The sequence below is a fragment of the Narcine bancroftii genome, chromosome 7 (assembly GCF_036971445.1).
Source record: "Narcine bancroftii isolate sNarBan1 chromosome 7, sNarBan1.hap1, whole genome shotgun sequence".
Lineage (NCBI taxonomy): Eukaryota > Metazoa > Chordata > Chondrichthyes > Torpediniformes > Narcinidae > Narcine > Narcine bancroftii.
Window position 1 is genome coordinate 51,376,633 of NC_091475.1, and position 22,923 is coordinate 51,399,555.

A 22,923-nucleotide genomic window follows, 5' to 3' on the forward strand; every position below is an offset into this window, starting at 1 on the left:
TGCCATTCTAAAAGAAGAGAGCTGTGAGTTAGCAGGCACAAAAGTTTGAAAATTGTAGGGTTAATAAGACATTCATAATTTTATATTTTATCAAAAAATCATACATTATCAAATAAGCAAAGTTCTGCTGAAACTTTTGGTCTGGTCTTAAATGAAGTTTTATGTTGAGCTGTGGCCACTACATTAGAGGCAGCATATGGATTGGTCCACAAAAGATTTGTAACAATGATTGCCAGGATGAAGGTCTACAATTACAAGGAAAAAGGAGGTGGAACTATTTGGAGAAGAGAAGGAGAAAGGAAGTTTTCATTAAATTACATCAAATAATAAGTGTTTTGAACAGAAGATTGGAGTCTGGTTCATTTGATGGAATTATTGAGGATGAGGAGTAACAGGTACAAAATAAAGAAGAGAATGAAGTGAGTGATGAGGATTATGTGACATCTAGTTGGAATTCTTGGGTTCCCTGAGTTCCTCCAGCATTTTGTGAGTTGCTGTTGGAATATGGAGTGCACTTTTCATGGATATGATAGAGTCAGATTACATTATGACCTGAAAATGGGAACTGGATAAGTACAGGGTAAAAAAAATGCAAAGCTCTAGAGAGTGAGGCGAGGAGGAGAGCCAGTTAGTCGTACTGGTAGAGAGCTGGAGCGAATGCATTTAACTGAATGGGCTTCCCCTACACTTTGCAATGATTTTACAGAGTATTATTCTGCCTGCAAAGTATTTATTCGCAAATTTGGTCTTTGTTTATCATAGTTATTTGACTCGTACTTCCTAGAATGAATTTTTTTGTTTTAGTGGACAACCGATCATAAAATGTAAGAAGCCATATAAATGTGCACATTTCTAACAACTGTTGAGCTTTTGACAGATAGTTATCTGAAAGTGATGTAAAGAAAATTTTAAGCATAATAGCAGAAGAATTATTTAAAATTATTTAAAAGGCAGGATGTTAACATTGAAATTTTTGAATATTTTGACAAACTATTGCATTCTGGTTTATTTATCTTTGCAATACCTCCTTTATCTGAAATCATTAAGTAATTCTGTCCATTAATATAATGCATTTCACAAATATGTTAATGTAACATAATTTTTATAATTTTAGTATTCCACAACTTTTTCCAGATCATGGCAAGAAAATAGCCTTGGAATATTTTATCAGCAATCCTGAAATCATTATTTCAGTTTCCAATTGGCAGCATTAAATCCATTTTCATCAGTTAAACTCGTGTAATGTGCTTTTAGATAAATGGGTTTTGACAGCAGGGGGTTTCTTTGGTCGCAGCAGTAGATCTAGTCAAATATTTTCATTTTCCTAATACATCTCCTTGTAATGGCTGAATTTAATGCAGGAAGTTTCCAATTGATGAGCTATTCATGTAATGATTAACTCTTGAAAAAAATCCAAGAAAATTCTGGCAATGCAGAGGATATCAGTCAACATCTGGAGAGAGTAGAAATACATTTCCACAACAACACATTTTTCAAACCTACTTCAGGAACTAAACAAGAAGTACGACAATGAGGAAACAATAAATTAAAGAAGATTTAAAGAGAGCATTAAAAACTGATTAAGAATCTGAAGATGGTGAGAAACAAAGATGTGAAGAGAAAATTATGGAACTTAAGGCCAGTAGCTGAAGACCTGGCTATGTTGACATAAAAGAGCAAAGTATGGACAAATGGAAAGGAGGAAAATATCATGGAGTTATATAACAATCTAGGTTAACAGATGATGCAAAGTGGAATTTAGATTAAAGGGTAAATATTTTAAAATTTGAGGAATGCGCACAAAGGTGTCCATCCAATTCAATGAGATATAAAAATACCTGGATTGATAAATCATTGTGGAATGATTTATTTTAATTTTTGATTTAGGCACACAGCACAGTAACCAGCCCTTTCGGCTCACCAGTCCATACTGACCAATTACATTGAATTAATATACACCCCGGTACATTTTGAATGGTGGGAGGAAACCAGAGCACCCAGGAAAAAAACCCATGCAGAGATGGGGAGATTGTACAAACTCCTTGTGGACAGTGCAAGATTCAAACCCTGGTCCCGATTACTGGCGCTGTAATAGTGTTGCACTCACCATGAGGCTAACTGTGCCAACTTAATAAGATGATGAAAGGTGGGGATGAGCTTAAACATGGGAGAATGTTTTTAAAGTACAATCTCAGATTTTGAGTCCTGCAATGGTAAGAAAAATTTATACAGTACAGAAATAGGTCCTTCAACTCAACTCATCCATGCCAACTAAGGTGCTACCTGAGCTCATCCCATTTGCCTGCATTTAACTCATAATTCCTGATTTCAAAACTTCTTTCGAACTATAAGAAAACTCTTAACACCGATAAACAAGGTAAACCTTCTTTTATTTTGGTTTTGTAAAGCAAGAGGAATCCAGTTTCAGAGAGAGAGCTGCAGCCCAGCAGCTATTTCCCCAAATATGTGAGATCAGCACAGCCGTAACAGTAAGTGCAGCGGTTAGCGCAATGCTGTTACAGCACCAGCGATCGGGACTGATGTTCGAATCTTGTACTGTCTGTAAGGAGTTTGTACAATCTCCCCATGACTGTGAGTGTTTACCCTAGGGGCTCTGGTTTCTTCCCACCCATCAAAATATACCAGGGATTGTAGTCAATTAGGTCTAATTGGGTGGCAACTGCTCTTGGTACGAAAGGGCCTGTTACTGTGCTAAATGACTAAATTTTTTAAAAGTCAGAACAAAATGAGATACTCAAGGTTCACAGGAGATCCCCATCACGACAACACAGACACAGTACGTAAAAAGCATGAATTATGTCTCAACAAAGCTGGACATCATAAAAGAGGTTGTTTTCTATTGGCCTCTGCCATCGAGACACAATGTCTCATTATCCATTATGCCCTTTTGCTTATTCACACTAATTTTGTTTTATTGCTTAGCCAAGAAACTTTCCATTCCACACAGTCCTTGAAAGGCTTGTAAAAGCAGCAGTAAAAACATGGACTCTTTCATAAGTTGGAGATGAAGAGAAATTTCTTTTCTCAGGGGTTTGTAACTCTCTGGAATTCTCTATTCCATTGGAGGTAAGGTAATTAAATATATTCAAGGTGGAGACTGATAGATATAGGAACACCAAAGAAGTTGAAGGGCATAAAGAGAGAGTGAGAAGGTAATGTTGCGGACACAGATGGCTCAGCCAACAGGAATCAAATTCTGCAGAGATGTTAAATTTCCTCTTTTCTCATGAAGGGAATGAAACAAGTTCAGTAATGATAGTTTGTCACATTGTAAAACTAAACATGTATTCCACTTGATAATTGGAAACATTGTTCTGTCTTAGGAACTTGTAATGCCCAATTTTAACATGGTATTTAGTATATTAAATATATTTCAATTTTCTTGCTTCCAAGAACATTTTGGAGCGCTCACTAATGCACTGAAAGAAATTAATTTATTTTTTCATTGCTCCTTTTATTCATGGCTACAAAAACACACACACATATACATATTTATAAACACACACATTTTATATATATTTATAAATACAAACATATTTTATATAAATATATTTATAGATATACATACACACATGTTTTGTAAATATATATATATATATATATATATATATATAATACTCTCTACTTATGACATATGCAACTTATGACCATCTGTACATAAGACCAAAAAAATCTGTATGAATTTTAAAACATTTTTAAAAATTATATGTAAATATAAAAGTTATGCTTGGCCATACGTCCACCAGTGCTAACAGCTGCGTGCATATGATAGTGACTGTCAGATGATATCCCGCCATTATGTACATCATAGCATCTCTCTCAGTTCTCGCTCTCAGTTGCCATTTGGTACGCAGGCATTATTCAAGAAAATTTAATGAATTTTTGTGCAGGATTAAACCATTATTGTATTAAACCCCCAAAGAATGTTGTACAGGTATCCAACTTCTACATGTCTGACTTATGTCCATTTCGAGATCTGACCTGTCGATCAGAACAGAACTCAGATATATGTTGGGGAATGGCTGTAAACACAAGCAAATGGTGAAATGCTTAAAGAAATAGACTGGCAAATATGTAAAAACACTGTTGCCGATATAAATGTTAAAACAATTTGTATGACTTGACTGTTTTTAAATGTTGGAATACTTTAATCTTGTATGCCGTTTTATTACCTTTGTTCAGCTTTATTGAATAAAGCATTGGCTTATGTATTAATCTGCCCAAATGCACACAGCTGGACAAAAGTGTTAAAGAGAAAACTACAGTTAAACAGTGCAGGGGATCATTTTATACTGATGGGAGATCTATTCAAGTGTCTCAAAACAGATGGAACGCAATTATCCTTGAATCTAGAGGTCACGTTTTTAACTCCTGTATTTTCTGCCCGAAGGGAGGGTCGAGTACTGTGACCAGGATGGGATATGCCCATCATTACTCTGCTGCTTTCCTGAGGCAGTAGGAGATAAAACGAGAGTTCACAGAGGGGAGGCTAATTTGTGATAGCTTGAGCTACATTCACAACTCTGCAGTTTCTTGCAGGCTTGGGCAGAGCAGTTCCCTTACTGATGTAATGCAACCCCAGACAAAATATTTTCAGAGAACATTTCAGCACAGTATCGGCCCTTACAATCATGTTGTTGTGTCGACTAATATAAACATAATCTAATCAAATCCTTCTCTAACTCACAACCATAACCTTTCAACATCCATGTTTTATAACTGTCCCTGTTGTACCAACCTCTATCACCACTCTGTAAAAATTTTTACCTCTGATGTTTCCCCTATACCACGTGGACTTGTAAGGGCCAAGGTGGCCTGTTTCCATGCCCTCTTGACAGTTTTATCCTGGAGTAATTCTTTACCTCAAAATTAGACCAAGTAGCATTCATTTTCATGAGGGTATTAAGTTTCAATACAATATTAACCACTTTGTGTGATAGTCCTGCCCCTCAGGAAGTTGAACTAGATCCAATGGTTCTCAACTTTTTTCTTTCCACTCATATACCACTTTAAGTATTCTTTATGCCATTGGAGCTCTGTGATTAGTAAGGGATTGCTTAAGATGGTATGTGGGTGGAAAGAAAAAGTTTGAAAACCACTGTTTTAATCATACCTCATTGACTCGTTATGTGCACGGTTTCATAACTCCAAAGGAAATGGGCCAATGACAATTTTTCTCAAGCCAAATATTTCAGTAACAATTGGGTCTAGAGCACTGATTCTCAACCTTCCATTCCCACTCACATACCACCTTAAGCAATCCCTTACTAATCACAGAGCACTGATGGCATAGGATTACTTAAAGTGGTATGTAAGTGAAAAGAAAAAGTTTGAGAAGCACTGAACTAGATCACATATTGGACTGCGGATGAAGTTTTCATGCTGTACTTTTGGTTTGTATTCTTTACCCTCAATATTGTAAAACCAGTGACATTAGCTTATATTTTGTAATTATATAAGCACAAGCTCTGCAGCTAGTAATCAAAGATTATTTGAGTACTATAATTAATTAGAAGGTCTCTACTTGGACCTGATATATAGTTCTCTGCTTCTTCCTGTGAGTTTCCAATGCTTTACAGTTCTTATTGCAAGTACATGCAACAGAAATGCACATTATGATCTCTTCAGGTGTTAAGACCATTCTTGATGTCATGACACAGGATTTGATATGTTAATATTTGTAGGGTGGGTGCACTGCTCATACAAACAACCCTGATGTTCCTCTCCTCCCTGTTTCTGAGCTGGCTTCTTTTGAAGTTGCTTGTGTCGTAAAGGAAGCTATTGTTTTAACTCACTGACTACCCTGCTGTGCTCTTTACAAGCAAAGAAGTGGCATCTGCCACTGATCCTGCAGGTCCTGTTTCAATGCAGCCACTGGGACTTTAAAAGTAAGTTTTTTCCATTTCTGCTTTATTTTGTGGGGATGGTAGATTCTGCCAATAAAGAATAATTGTTAAATGCAAACTTCTTTGATACACCAAATTAAGTTTCAATTTCAAGCGATGTTCAATTGATCAACCCTTGAAAGGTATGATAGTTCAAATTGATGTTCTATGAGGAAATTTTCGAAATAGTTATTGAAATTCCTTTGCACAGTCCTAAAAGAGAATCAGAATTGAGTAGTTGTTGAGTTACGTCTGTGAGCTCCACCTTTAATTTGCTGCTTTATCCCTGTTCCATATTCACCCTACATAGTCCACTTCTGCTGCACGCAACCCTCCCCTTTAACAACCATTTGAATGCTAAGCTGCTGTATTCTTCTCAGGTCCACTTGTTTTGACTACTCCCTTCCAGATCCTTGTCAATCCATTTCCCTTGACTGTACCCAGCCTGCTGGGTCATCATTGTGCACAGTCTCACACTGCCCTGTCTGTCACTAAACACTCTTCACTCCCTACTTCACCCTTCTGCCCTGAACTGTTGTTCATTCTTCATTCAGTTTCCCCTTGTGCTTGTGCATACTTGCTCCAAGTTCTTCCTTCATGATCCACTGAGCCATCACCCTTTCAGATGCTTTCCATGGTGCATGTCTAAAAATGGCTAAAGAACATATTAGAGGAATTGGTACACTTTCTTGGCTGTAGTGTCAACCTGGCTGGACAAGGGCATGAGGTTCGTGATATTCGAGGAATTGGTACACTTTCTTGGCTGTAGTATCAACCTGGCTGGACAAGGGCAAGGGGTTGGTGATATTTTCTCTGAAAAATGAAAAAGCTCTCCAGTATCTCCACATCAGTCTTCGTAATACAGACAGGGGTGTGTACTTCACCCTGTTTCCCAAAGTCGATGACTGGTTCCTTATTTGAATTTCCAGTTCTGCATCCAACCTATCTCTCAGTTCAATCTATTAATATGCAATCCCAAAGTATTTTTTTTTTTAATGATTGCACCTAGCCCTTCAAAATCTTTCTGAGGTCAACAATATCACTCTTGAATTTGTATGCAGGATGCCAACAATGCAAAGAAAATCCTCTCATCTAAGACACAACGCTATTTAGTTTTACCAAGTGATCAACAACCATCAACGGACCTCTAGAATTAAGTAACATTAGATACTCCAGCACTGTTAGCTTTTTCTTAAGTCAGTCTGCAAACTTTAGATTTACTTTGTATTATTTACCATTTCTATTTATAGAAACGAGTTGCTATCTATGAGTGCCCAATTTATGAACTACTAAAACCTGAAAATACTTTCATAGAGTCAGAATTTTAGCTGCATTTTTGAAATTTTCTGTATCTAGGAATCCATTGATGTGAAGATTCTGATAAGCAATCCGATTCATGAATCCCTCACCCTTGATGTTGCACTAAAGGGAGCTGGAATGACAGGAGAAACCTCTTTGGTAATTCAGCCAAAAGAAGATATTTCCTATGTGGCGAAATTCACTCCAAGTGTTGTTGGTGAAAGTATTGGAAGGTAAGAAATGAAAAATTACAGAATATATTTGGATATGTCTCTACAATAGTGTAGCTCTCTTTATAAATACAGGTAAAAGTTGGTGGCCCAGGTTTTGTAACAATTACAATCCTTCCATGTACTTAATTCAAAACAAGTCTTCACTTGTCTGAACCTTCCAGTTTTTACGAGACCCCATTGTGCCCAGATCCTCAATGATCAGGCCTGAAGTAGCAGCAGTCTTGTCTGCAGAAATTCTGCATGCAGTAGGGGAGGGATTAGTGCAAGCTCTGCCCAAAAAACTTGGAAAAAAATGTATAGCAGCTGGTTGACAACTTGATCAGATCATTCTAATGTTGGAATAAAAGCCAGTGGCTTTTTAAAAATTCATCCTGTTCAGGGTGTCAACTCCATGGGATAACCCTTAAAATGATAAAAATCGTACTTTGCACCATATCCAGGGTTTTGTGATTCCATTTTATGGCTGTGAGGTGCAAATTAATCCAAGGATGAATCTGGAGAGAGAAATACAAATACAATCATCTTCATGTGACTGAGAACAAGAAATGATTGAAGACTCTACAATGCCTGACCACAAACTTATCATTCCTGTTTGCTTGTGCCAGCAGTTTCTGAGGCTGCATTCATAATCAGACTGAGGATTTGATGGCCTTTATAAATTGTGTGCTATAGTGCTACCAACTTTCCCACACTGTTTAAAAATTGTCTTCTTTTGCTATTTATTCTTATTTATTTCATCTTTCTCTTCTCCACTATGACTTTTCAACAGCAAATTTATGCCCTCATTTTAATCTTCTTCCTTCACATTCCTGCACTCATGCAAAAACTTGGGTTATTTCTGTCCTAGAATGCAATTGCCCATTTTACACTTACCCGATTGCAACGCCTGCACCTGCAGGCACTGGGGATTGCACTAGACATTGAGGCCATCTTTCCCCAGCGAGAGATGACGCCATCTCATGCCAACATTGAGACCATTTTCATTCCACACTAGGCCCTTTATAGACTGATTGGCCGTTAATTCCTGGGATCCACTTGCAAGTGAGAGGATGGGTACAGGAGGAAATGCTCCCAGTGTGAAAACAACTTAGGGAAAGATCAATGCAAGGCATGTATAGCCAGATGGCAGCAGAAATTCTTTGTGCCTATTCTAAGGGCAGAAGCAGGCGTGGATTGTGTGATTGTCAGCATAAGATGCTGCGGTGATATCACACAGTGACTGGATGAAATGAAGAATGGGAGCAAAATATTAGAACTTTTGAATGGTGTTGCAAAGCTTTGCTCAGAGAAATTTGAAGGTGAAGATAACATTCTCTTTCTTCCTCTCCTGGTCAAGTTGCTCAATCTTTGCCAATTTTCACACCCATTCAATGCCAAATAAAATTTAAAAATACTGAGTTGAAATGACAGGATCTATAGAGAAAATATTGGGTTAAATACAGAGGTTTGAATAGTATTTGTTAGAACTCTCTAAAGCTACTCATTAATGCTGAATTTTTCTAGTTTCTACTGTTTTTATTTCAGGCTCCAAAGTTCAGTGCATACATAACATCACATACAACCCTGAGATTCTTTTCCTGTGGGCCAGGAAGAATTTCTACTTTATCAGGAGTGCAAATTGTACTCAAGAAAAAGATACATACTCAAAAGAGAGAAATGTAAACAAAGAAGGAAATGTAACGAAATTGACAGTGCAAATACAGACAAAAATAATTATTTACTAATAAATAATGTGCAAAGTAAGAGTTCTTAAATTAATCTCTGATTGAAACTGTTGAATCTGATGGTGGAAGGGGTAGCAACGGAGTCTGTGGTACGAATCTTGTGGCATTTCTACCTCTTTCCTGATGGCAGTGACAAGAACAGAGCATGTCCTGTCTGATGTGGATCCTTGATTATTGCTGCTGCTCTCCAACAGCAGCGGTCCATGAGAAATATGCCTGTGATGTATTGGGTTGTATCCACTACCTTTCACAGGGCTTTGCACTCAGTGATATTGGTACCTCCATACCAGGCTGTCAGTCAACCCGTTCGCACACTTTAAATTGGCTCACCCTCTTCATCTCTGATTTTCCCTTCCTAAAGTCCACAATCATCTTTATTTTGGTGACATTGAGTGAGAGGTTGTTGTCAGTTCACTATTAAGCTAAGTTTTCAATCTCCCTCCTGTATGCAGACTCATCACCCCTTTTTATGCAGCCCATTACTGAGGGATTGTCACTAAACTGGTAAATGGAATTGTTGTCATACCAACCCATGCAGTTGTTGGTGTAAAGGAGCTAAATGCTCAGCCCAGTGGTGGTCCTGCACTGATGGAGATTGTGGAGAATATGTTCTAGCCAATCAGCACTGATTAGGGTTCAGAGGTGAGGAAATCCAGGATCCAATTGCACAGTGGGGTATTGAGACCCAATACCTGGATTTTGCTCATCAGTTTTGAGGGGGTGATGGTTTTGAATGCTGAACTACAGTCATGAAAGAGCATCCTGATGTGTGCATCTTTGCTGTCCAGTTGTTCCAGGGTTTTGTGTAGAGAAAGTAAGATGGCATCTGCTGTAGTCCTGTGATAAGCAAATTGGAATGGAATCATCTTACCATTTACACAGGAACTGATATGCTTCAACATTAGCCTCTTGTGATGGGACCCAGAGGACCCCAAAACCCAGCAGCAATAGAAATTCCCAAGACAAATCGTTACTTAAACAAATGTTATTTTTAATTTTTTTTTTAAACATAAAATCAGGATCAAACTTTAATTTATTACTTTTAACTTAACCCCCTTCTAATCTCAGCACATGTGCATGCAATGTGTGTGTATAAGTTCAGAAAAGTCCAATCTCACTTCTCACTCCTCCCTCCTCCAAGTTCACCGGTATCAGGCAATTCTTATACTGAGCACAGAATTTAACATTTACAAAACTTCACCAGGCTTTGGTGCTTGGAAGGTAAATGGTTACTGCTCAGGAAGGTTTTTGTCGGTTTTCAGAGAGAGATTATTGCTCGTTGGACATACACAAACTGATTCCTTCTGATCAGCTACTTCAGTGTCTTACCGAAGAATCTTGCACCATCAAGATTTTCCAGATGATAACCTCTTTCTTTCAGGTCACCACAGAATTCCTTTTCTGTTTCCCTTATCTCAGGTGAAACATTATACAGCCAACCATCTACTCTTGAATGGACCACAAGGGCTTTGAACAGGTTGAACTAAGAACTCAGAACCCATTTCCAAAAGCCACTGCAGAAAACCAGCAGTCGTGCTCTCTCTCTCTCTCTCTCTCTCTCTCTCTCTCTCTCTCTCTCTCTCTCTCTCTCTCTCTCTCTCTCCGTCACAATCAGAGAAAAACCTGTTGGACTCTCTCTGCTTGCAAAACCACATGACCTTACGAGAACAGCAAACTGCATTAAGACAGACTGCAGCATCAGACCCAATCTTCTGAGTCTGTTCATCTATTGCTTTACAAAACAATAATCCATTACTCCACAGCATTTCCAATTAACACCTACTTGTGAAGTCCTTCAGCAAAGCCAAAGCAATTTCCATTGTCTTTACAAAGGCACTGAGAGCCTAGACTGTCTGGATTGAGCCAAGCTCTTGCATTTTAAATGAGATCTGTTTTGAAGTGTTTGTATTTGTTTGTGACTGACACTAAAACCCCCCCACAATTTATCTCCTTTAAAACATAACTATATATGATATAAAATATAACATAACCTGTCACATTCTCAAAACACTTCATCACTGTGAATGTGAGTACCATTGGCTTCCAGCAACGACAGCCATTTTATCCCTTTGATTACATATTCAATGTCCACAAGAAATGGTAATCTTCCAACAATATTTTGCTGAATAGTGTACAAAATTGTTCAGATCATTTTAATTTGGACTTTGGTTCTCTCTGCTAATCCAGTTTTGTTAGTGTTAAATAATTAACAAATCTTCAATGCTCTATACATCATGTTTGATTTCTTTATTACTACTGTGGTAAAGGCCCCACCAAAAGTATCGTAAAGGTTATTATTGGCCAGAAAATCAAATGAACCTGTTTATCAAATAATGTTGCAATTCAGAGGCTGGGCATCCTCTCAGAGAGCCCCCCAAACCTTTCCACCAACTTCAAGGCATGCCAGGACCTTAAATGAACACACCCCATGTACCTGGATTATTGCAGGTCCATAAACACTTAAGAAGCTCAATACCATCTGGGAGAAATCAACTCAGGCTGATTCAATAGCAGTTCCCAAACCCACAAACAATGCCACCATATAACCACTTACAGCACAGAACAGGCCAGTTCGGCCCGACTAGTCCATGCCGTAACAAATCCCCACCCTCCTAGTCCCACTGACCAGCACCCGCTCCATTCCCCTCCAGTCTTCTCCTAACCATGTAACTATCTAGTCTTTCCTTAAATGTAACCAATGATCCGGCCTCGACCACGTCTGTCGGAAGCTCATTCCACATCCCCACCACCCTTTGCGTAAAGAAATTTCCCCTCATGTTCCCCTTATAATTTTCCCCCTTCAATCTTAAACCATGCCCTCTAGTTTGAATCTCCCCCACTCTTAATTGAAAGAGCCTATCCATGTTTACTCTGTCTGTCCCTTTTAAAATCTTAAACACCTCTATCAAGTCTCCTCTCAATCTTCTACGCTCCAGAGAAAAAAGCCCCAGTCTGCACAACCTTTCCCTGTAACTCAAACCTTGAAATCCTGTCAACATTCTCGTGAACCTTTTCTGCACTCTCTCTATTTTGTTTATATCTTTCCTATAATTTGGTGACCAAAACTGTACACAGTACTCCAAATTTGGCCTCACCAATGCCTTGTACAATTTCATCATAACCTCCCTATTTTTGAATTCAATACTCCGATTTATGAAAGCCAACATTCCAAATGCCTTCTTCACCACACCATCTACCTGAGTATCAGCCTTGAGGGTACTATTTACTACAACTCCTAAATCCCTTTGTTGCTCTGCACATCTCAATAGCCTACCATTTAATGCATATGACCTATTTAGATTTGCCTTTCCAAAATGTAACACCTCACACTTATTTGTATTAAATTCCATCAGCCATTTCTCAGCCCACACCTCCAGCCTTCCTAAATTACCTTTTAATCTACAGTAATCTTCCTCACTGTCCACAACACCACCAATCTTTGTACCATCCGCATACTTGCTTATCCAATTCTCCACCCCTACTTCCAGATCGTTAATATATATAACAAACAATAGTGGACCCAGGACCGACCCCTGAGGAACTCCACTAGTCACTGGCCTCCAATTGGACAAACAATTTTCTACCACTACTCTCTGACACCTCCCATCCAACCACTGCTGAATCCATTTCACTACCTCCTCATTTATACCTAGTGCCTCCACCTTTTTTCCTAACCTCCTGTGGGGAACTTTGTCAAAAGCTTTACTAAAGTCTAAATGGACAACATCCACAGCTTTCCCTTCATCAACCTTTTTTGTAACCCACTCGAAAAACTCAATCAGATTTGTCAAGCATGATCTACCCCTGATAAAACCATGCTGATTACTCCCTAGCAATCCCTGTACCTCCAAATAATTGTAAATACCATCCCTCAGATCACTTTCCATCAACTTGCCCACCACAGACATCAGACTCACAGGCCTATAATTCCCAGGTTTACATTTAGACCCTTTCTTAAACAGCGGAACCACATGCGCCACCCTCCAATCTTTTGGCACTACCCCTGTGGCCAGTGACATCCTAAATATCTCTGTTAATGGCTCCACTATCTGTCCACTAGCCTCCCTGAGTGTCCTTGAGAATATTTTGTCCAGTCCCGGAGATTTATCCACCTTTATCTTTTTCAACACAGCCATCACTTCCTCCTCGGTTATCCTTATATGCTTCATTACCTTCCCACTATTTTTCTTTACCTCAACTGGTTCAATATTTTTTTCCATAGTGAATACTGAGGCAAAGAGATCATTCAAAATTTCCCCCATTTCCTCTGACTTCTCACTCAGCCTACCCTCACTATCTACAAGGGGTCCAATTTTATCCCTCACTAATCTTTTACTTTTAATGTACTTATAGAAACCCTTTGGATTTATTTTTACTCTGTCTGCCAAAGCCTCTTCATGCCTTTTTTTGGCCTTTCTAATTTCTTTCTTAAGATTCCTTCTACACTCCTTGTAGTCCTCCTTCAAATTGTCAGCTCTCTGTTCTTTATACCTCTTGTACACCTCCCTTTTTCTCCTAACCAAATTTCCAATATTCCTTGAAAACCAAGCCTCCCTATGACTTCCAGCCTTTCCTTTGATCCTCACTGGGACATAACTACTCTGTACCCTCAAAATTTCTTTTTTGAATATCCTCCATTTCTCATTTACACCCTCACCTGAAAATATCTTGTCCCACTCAATAGTCCCCATATCCCTTCTTATTCCTTCAAAATTTGCTCTTCTCCAATCCAGAACCTCAACTTTAGGCCCCTCCTTGCTCCTCCCTAAAACTACCTTAAAACTAACAGAATTATGATCACTAGACCCAATTGGATCTCCAACATTAATGTCTGATACCTGACCTAGCTCGTTCCCTAACAGGAGATCCAGTATTACACTGTCCCGAGTCGGTTCTTCTACTAATTGATTCAGAAAACAATCTTGAACACATTTAACGAACTCTAGCCCATCTAACCCTCTAACTGTATGGGTATCCCAATCAATGTGAGGGAAGTTAAAATCTCCTATGATCACTACCTTATGATTCTCACACATATACGTTATCTCTCTACACATTTGTTCCTCTAGTTTTCTTGACCCATTTGGTGGTCTGTAATACACCCCTATTAGCACCCTCATGTCTCCTTCACCCCTCAATTCCACCCAAACAGCCTCACTGGACGATCCCTCCAGACCATCTTGCCACCTCACGGCAGTAATGTCCTCCTTAACAAGCAGAGCAACTCCTCCCCCTTTTTTACCCCCTGATCTATCACATCTAAAACAAATGTATCCTGGAACGTTAAGTTGCCAGTCCTGCCCCTCTTGTAGCCAGGTCTCACTAATTGCCACAATATCGTGACCCCCAAGTATCTGTCCATGCTCTAAGCTTGTCTACCTTGTTCATTATGCTTCTTGCATTAAAATATATGCAATTCAGAGAATGACCCTCACATACATTCTCTTTTCTACCTTCTACCCTAATCTCCATCCTACCTTTGTAATCTTTTTTATTCTTATCTAGGTGGCCATGCTCCCTTGACTCTGCTCTCACACTCTGTTCCCCACCCCCTTGCCAAACTAGTTTAAACCTTCCCCCACAGCTCTAGCAAATCTGCTTGCCAGCACATTGGTCCCCCTCCAGTTCAAGTGGAGTCTGTCCCTTTTGTACAAGTCCGACCTCCCCAGAAGAGATCCCAATGATCCAGAAATCTTATCCCTTGCCCCCTGCACCATCTCTTTAGCCACGCATTCATCCTCCACATCCTCCTATTTCTACCCTCACTAGCACCTGGCACCGGCAGCAATCCAGAGATTACTACCTTGGAGATCCTGTTTTTTAACTTCCTACCTAATTCTACATAATCCTGTTTCAGGACCTCATCCCCATTTCTAGCTAAGTCATTGGTCCCCACATGGACCACGACTTCTGGCTGTTCTCCTTCCCCTTGCAGAAAGCTATGTACTCGATCAGAGATATCCCTGACCCTGGCACCAGGGAGGCAACATACCAACCTGGATCCCCGATCTCGACCCACAAACCTTCTATCTGTCCCTCTGACTAACGAGTCCCCAACTACAAGTATCCTGTTCTTATCCCTCCTTCCCTTCTGAACCTCAGGGACATCCCCTGTGCCAGAGACCTGACCCTTACGACTCGTCCCTGATAGGCTGTTCCCCCCAGCAGTATCCAATGCAGAATACATATTGCTGAGTGGCACTTCCACAGGGGTACTCTGCACTGGCACTCTCCCTCCTTTCCTCACAGACACCCAATTCCCTGACTCCTGCCTTCTGCAGTTGTCGTCATCAACAACAGCTGTGCTGTCTCTGATTTCCCACATCCCACAATTGGAGCACTGACTCCATTTCCTCCTTTCTTACTATAAATACCCTTCCCACACAAGTAGCTCCTTCTCGCCGAAGTCCCTCGAGCCAAAGTCCTAAGACCCCACTCCCTCACTGGGCCACTCCCTCCCTTTCTACTCCTTTTATTAGCCCTTACCAATTAACCCCAATTAACTCCCGGCTCCTCCTCCTCTCACCGGACACCAGGCACTGACTCAGTGTCTCCTCCGACCCCGAGTCTGACCTTTCTGAGCCCAAGCCCTGGTAAGTCCAGCTATTTATTCTACTCACCATCTGATGCTGTCTCCACCAGTGAAGTCAAGGATTGCAGATGCATGGGAAAGCTACTACCCATTCACACACTATTTCGATTTGTAACAATATGATTCATCCTTCATTGTTATTGAGTCTCAATCCTGGAACATCATCCCAACAAAACTGGACAGTGCCTTCACCTGGAGATCCACAGTGGTTCAAGATGACTATCACTTCAAGAGCAACAGAGGGTTTGGGCAATAAAAGCTGGCTAAGTGGGCAACGCGCAGTCACTGAAGAAACATATACTGCATAAAGCAAGTTAAAATGACCTCAATTAATTGATCAACACAAAAATATTGTTGACTAGATAAGAAGCTTAAAGAATAACATTTTATTCTTCTTTAATACAAGGAATTTGTGACCATAGCTACTCTATGTCCCCACATGCATTGATCAGAAAAGACATGGTGTGATCTTCAATATTTCATTTCTATGCTGCACAATACTTGTATTTCAGAGGATGGATAGAACATAGGCAAGGAGTTAGAGCTTACTCAACTTAATATTGGTGAAAGGAAAATTAATGGAAATCCAATTAAAAGAAAGAAGATTCTCAAGAAGTGAAAACTACATTTATTCCCTTTAGACATTTAATCTGCACCCTTGTCTCACCTAACCTCACTGAAAAAAGTCTGTTGGCATTTATCCAATCTATGCCCCTCATAATTTTGTATACTGATATCTAAACTCCCCTCATTCTTTGACACTTCAGGAAATAATGCCTAATTTATTCAATCTTTCCCTATAACTCAGAGCTTTGTCCTGCAACATCCTTGTAAAGTTTCTCTGCACTCTGTCAATCCTATTGGTATATTTCCTGCAAAAAAATCCAATTTTGAATAAGATTAAATCTTTTACACAACTTCAACATAATATTCCAACTCCTGTCCTCAATATGCCAAAAGCTTTCTTTATCACCTTGCAACCTGTGATGCACTTACATAGAAGTATGCATTCCCCGATCCCTCCATTCAGCTACACTCTGTAGTTCCTTCCCATTCACTGTGAAAGTCCAACTCTGGTTTGTCCTCCCAAAGTGCAACATCTCACACCTGTCTGCATTAAATTCCATCTGCCATTTTCCAGCTGGTCCAGATCCCACTGCACATTTTGATACCCTTCCTCGTTGTCAACTACACCCCATATCTTGGTGTTATCTGAAATTTTTCTGATTTAATTTGCTATTTTATCACCCAGATCATTGATGTAGATGACAACAATGGACCCAGCACCAATTCCTGAGGCACAACATTCGACACAGGTCTCCAGTCTGTGAGGCAATGCTCTATTATCACTCTCTAGATTCTCCCACAAAGCAAATTTCTAATCCAATTTACTCCCTCATCCTGGATGGTCAGCGACTGAACCTCTTGACCAACCTCCCAAGAGGGATCTTGTTAAGGCCCTTACTGAAGTCCATGTCAACAACATCCATTGCGTTTCCTTCATCAACTTTTCTGACAATCTCCTGAAAAATTGGTGAGTCATGACCTACCATGCACTATCCCTAATCAGTCTTGTCTATTCAAGTGCTTGTACGTCCAGTCTCTTTGGTAACTTATCCACTACTGGAGATGTCAGGCTCTCCAGCCTTATAGTTTCCTGCATTTTTCTTGGGGTCTTTCTTAATTAATGGAGCAACATGAGCTATCCTCCAATCCTCGGGCACCAATGCATTTTTTTTTAAAATTTGGAGATGTATCATGGCGACAGGTCCTTTCAGGCCATGCTACTTGTGGATTGCAAAGGATAAAGGTTACTTGATGAACCTTCTTGAGCAGCATAGTGGTTAGTGCAATGCCTTTACAGTGCCAGCGTTCGGAACCAGACCTGTGTTCGAATCCCATGCTGTCTGTATGGGTTTTCTCCAGGGGCTCGAGTTTTCTCTCACTCTTCAAAAATGGATGGAAGTTAATGGGGTGTAAATTGGGTGGCATGGACTAATTTACTTTTAAAACATTTTTTGAGAAAGCAATGAAGAGACAACACATGAAGAGGTAACACATCTGGAATTCAATTTCAAAAGGATTTTGCTAGCATGAGCCCTCAATAAATAACTGAATGTCAGGGAATGTTGAACCAGGGATGAAGGAGCAGAATGAATTGCATGTGGAGAGAGAAGGAGTGATGGGTGGCCATTCACAGTGAAAGATGATGGCCACTGGTGCTTGTAGTTGATATGAAGGCTTTTGATTTTAAAATCAAAAGCACTTTTAAAGTTGCAAATTGTGTGCTGGAGTCTGATGTTTAAATGCTCAGCAGGGCTGAAAAGGCTGCCTATTATTTGAACTATGCAAGTCTGAGTTGTGGGGAAACCGAGATTTTGAAGCACAAATGACACCTGTCACTGGAAGTAGCAACACAGGTTTAATGATACCAAAGAAAAGTGAACAACATTTCAAAGTTTACTTTGAGAGTGGTAGAATTGACAAGCAGTGTAGCAACTGCAAAACCTGCACTGAATCTTCATTAAACTGTGCGCCATAATGTCTCGGACCATCACATTAAAAAGACATCCAAGGTGTGGAGAAGATTTGAAACCAACAAATGTGAGGGCATTCATGTCAGATAAAGGATTAAGAGATTCAATAGTTTTTCTATTCTCGACTAAAGGCCAAACAAAAGAGAAAATTGAAGCAGGAATCAGCCTGTCCGTTCTGGTCTGCCATTAAATAAAATCACTTGTTTCTTTTTTCTACATTCATTTCCCTGCACTTACCCAATATCTCTTGATGATACTTAATGTCAAAATAAATCTATCTTTGTCTGTTTCTACAAAACTGAAACTGTAGCGTGAATAAAAGCTCTCATGACTGGAGGGAGAACAAAAGCTTTTATTAGCTTATAACTAAGGATAGGGTCTCTCAGTAGTCTTCAGAAGGGTTCTAGGTTTAGGCAGGAAACCAGGGTTATAAGTGAGCAGATGGGGGCGGAGCAGGGAGGCGGAGCCAGTCATCAGCACAACACACTACCAGTGAATCCAGTTCACTGCATAAACAGGGAAAATGTTTCAGCCTGTGGGGAAAATCATAACTGCAGTTTGTAGAACCCTGAAGAAAATTCTTTTTAGCAAAGTCTGATGAGAAGAGAACAGATGGCAGCACAAACCAACCATCAATCTGTAAATTTGCTGACTTCACCACCATTGTTAGCGAAATAATAGGTAATGATGAGTCAGAATATAGAATGAAGACCGAGAATCTGGTGGTGCCAGAACAACAATCTTAAAGTCAGCAAGACCAAGGAGCTTATTGTGGACTTCTGTGTGAGGAGGCTGAGGGAAGACGCACCTGCCTTCATTGGTGGGATGGTGATGGAAAGAATTAGTACCTTCAAGTTCATGTGAGTTCACTTTTCAGAGGATTTCTCTTGGAGTCAGCATGTATAGGAATATGTAAAGAAAGCACATCCATGGGAGGAATATATAGGTCAGGACCACATCGAAGGCCAAAGGGCCTACCCTGTACTGTAATGTTCTATAATTTATACTATTGTTGTGGGTGTATCTTCTTTGGCTTGGCTTCGCGGACGAAGATTTATGGAGGGGGTAAAAAGTCCACGTCAGCTGCAGGCTCGTTTATGGCTGACAAGTCCGATGCGGGACAGGCAGACACGGTTGCAGCGGTTGCAGGGGGAAATTGGTTGGTTGGGGTTGGGTGTTGGGTTTTTCCTCCTTTGCCTTTTGTCAGTGAGGTGGGCTCTGCAGTCTTCTTCAAAGGAGGTTGCTGCCCGCCAAACTGTGAGGCGCCAAGATGCACGGTTTGAGGCGTTATCAGCCCACTGGCGGTGGTCAATGTGGCAGGCACCAAGAGATTTCTTTAGGCAGTCCTTGTACCTTTTCTTTGGTGCACCTCTGTCACGGTGGCCAGTGGAGAGCTCGCCATATAACACGATCTTGGGAAGGCGATGGTCCTCCATTCTGGAGACGTGACCCATACAACAATGGTATAACCTTATGGCAGCAGAAGGTGAGAACATTGGTGCATCTGTACATTACAATAAGCTCTGATATGAGGCTGAATGATTTATTACTGTGCCATAAATCCAAGAAGTGGAACTTCAATCTTCTGAATCTGTCTTTGTCAGTTGAGTTTTCCATGAGGAGTCATTACAGTTGATAAATGGGAGGAAGTGAGACTGATGGACAAACAATGAATGTGCAATGTACTCTTGAATCCCCCCTAAAATAATGGTCACCAAAAAAATTCACAAAGTTGACCTATTTTGAGATGACTTGGTGTGCTCAACATTTATTCCTGATCATAAGTGGTACTTAGAAGGAACTTGAAATTTGACTGCATTTATTCTAAACATATGCTATCACTGCTGGATTTCTCACATCATCTGTCTGAATTATTGCAATGTTTGCAAAAAAACTTTGAAAATGTGTGCATACCACACCCATTCTATTCCTCTTTTCCATATACTTGTCATTTTCTGAGAAAAATATTTTTAATAAATTCTGTCTTTGATACAGAATCTATTTAGCTCTTTGAGATAAATATGTATTTAAAATTTTTGAGAGATTTCATTGTGGATTATACTAACTTATGTTTCCAAGAATCTATGCCAAGGTAAAGTCAAGATCAATGGTTATTTAGTTCTCATTCTGTTTCAATGGAATGTTAGTGTTTCTTTCCACAGAACAGTTTACGATGTATTCAATCAGCATACACCTGCGTGCAGAAACACACACACACTACAATAAATAATATTATCTCATCTGACATAACAAAATATTAAATTATAAAGATTGTTTATTCTTTTGTTATCTTGCATATGATACCAGTCAATTTCTGTTGTTTGCATAATGTTGTTTTATGTTAAGCCTTTATCGCACAATCTTGTCAATCAATTGTTTTTTTCCAAAAGAGTGGCAAAAGCTTTGATTATTACAACAATCACTCAATTTGTTTCATAGAGGAACATTCATGCATAAGATCCTTCCATATCAAAGTGTTGAAATAAGCAGGCAATTTGTGTGAGATATCTCATTGATGGTCATGATCACTTAAGACATGAAAAATCAGATGCTATCACCAAGAGTTGTAACAATACCATGCTCGTAAAAATGATGGTTATTTATTGTCAGATTTGTTGCATTTTTACATTTCTAATCTGCTCTTATTTGTAGTGTAACTTTCTACTCTGACCTCATTGGAGAATTTTGGTATGAACTGGACCTTGTTGCCAAGAAACCAACACCACTGACACTTCCAGAAGTGCGGTGTGAGCTGGGGAAGTAAGTCCTCTCCAATATGACATGATTTTACAAGTTAATGAACTCTTAAAGTTGTTACCAATAGCACTTGGAAAGTGTACTTATAATTGTTTCAGAATGATACTGACAAATATAGTGCCCTCCATTTGTTTGGGACAAAGACACATTTTTTTCCTTTATTTGGCCCTGCATTCCACATTTGTAATCAAACAATTCCCATGTGATTAAAGTGCACATTCCAGATTTGATTCAAGTTTATTTGTATGCATTCTGAACTGACCATGTAAATGGGACATTGCAAAGGCATGTATATTAAAGTAGCAATTTTTAGTACTTTGTTCCTGTAGAGCTCGTCGAAAGAACCAAAGACTTGTTGATCCAAACCAAGGCTTTTATTAGCAATAGACCGGAGCTCTTCACAGGTGACCGACCAGTCCGGAATGATCCGACCTGGCTAGGGACACAACCCTTTAAAGCCCAGACAATAGGAGTGGCTTAGCTCTCAGCCAATCGCTGTAAGCACAGTCTAGGTACAGTAACTATATACACTATGTACATTGGTGATAGACCTGTACTATCACAGTTCCATATCCCTTGCATGCAATGACTGAAGTTTGTGATTTATAGACATCACCAGGTGCTGAGTATCTTCTCTGGTGATGCTCTTCCAGGCCTCTACTGCAACCATCTTCAGCTCCTACTTGTTTCGAGGGCTTATCGCCTTGAGTTTTTTTCAGAATATGGAAGTCATACTCAATTGGGTTTAGAACAGGTGACTGACTTGGCCATTCAAGAATTTTCCAGTTTCTCGCTTTGATAAACTTTGTTGCTTTAGCAATATGTTTTGGATCATTGTCTTGCTGTAGGATGAAACACTGTCCAAAGAGTTTGAAGATATGTACTCGAACTTGAGCAGATAAGCTGTTTCTATATACGTCATAATTTATTTTACTCCTGCCGTCAACAGTTGCATCATGAATTAATCTATGTGCGTCATCACCCAAGCCACAACACTCCCAGCACCACATTTCACAGATGAGGTGGTATGCTTTGGGCAGTTCCTTCACATCTCCACACTTTGCTCTTGACATCACTCTGATAATCTTGTTTAATTTTGGTCTCATCTGTCCACAAGACTCTTTTCCAAAATTCTGCAGGGTTTTTAAAATATTTCTTGGCAAACTGTATTCTGGCTGTTCTGTTTCTGTGGCTAATTAGTGATTTGCATCTTGCATTGTAGCCTCTGTATTTTTGTTCATGAAGTCGTCTGTGGTCATTAGTCATCGGCACATCCACACCTGGCTCCTGAAGAGTGTTTCTGATCTGTCAGACAGACGTTTGGAGATTTTACTTCATTATGATGAGAATTCTTCAGTCATCATCAGTGGAGTCTTCCTTGACCAGTCAGTCCCTTTGTGATGGCTGACCTCGCCAGTATGCTCTTCCTTCTTAATAATACTCCAAACAATGGATTTTAGTAATCCTGTTTGGCAATGACTCTTTCTGTTTTATTCTTATTTTTCAGCCTCATAATGACTTCTTTGACTTTCATTGGCACAACTCTGGTCCTCATGTTGAAAAATAGCAACTACAGACTCCAAAGCTCATCAAAAGCTTAGAAGCAAGCCTAGTTCTCTTATGCCTGGACCAATGAAGCAATTAAACATACCTTAGTACTCACAAACAGCTGTGAAGCCGAATACCCTCAACATTATGATGCCCTGAAATGGGGGAACTATGCACAAAAAGTGCAGTAATTTCTATATGGTCAAATCAAAATGCATAGAAATAACTTTGAATCAAATCTGGAATGTGCACTTTAATCCCATGTGAATTGTTTGATTGCAAATTTAAAACTGGGAAGCACACAGACAGATAAAGGAAAAAAAGTGA

General features: G+C 39.6%; 1 protein-coding gene across 6 annotated transcripts in view; it reads left to right on the top strand.

Moving 5' to 3' along the window:
* Positions 1-22,923, top strand: part of LOC138738909 (cilia- and flagella-associated protein 47-like) — a 614,550-nt gene that overhangs the window by 462,753 nt on the left and 128,874 nt on the right. For 5 of the 6 annotated variants that reach the window (XM_069890090.1, XM_069890088.1, XM_069890089.1 and 2 more), the window contains 2 exons: positions 7,263-7,438; positions 20,944-21,051. In XM_069890090.1, coding sequence (XP_069746191.1) covers positions 7,263-7,438; positions 20,944-21,051 — 284 coding nt within the window. Of the gene's footprint in view, positions 1-7,262; positions 7,439-8,962; positions 9,150-20,943; positions 21,052-22,923 lie in introns of those variants that run through there. The other variant, XM_069890093.1, reaches the window with a different exon arrangement.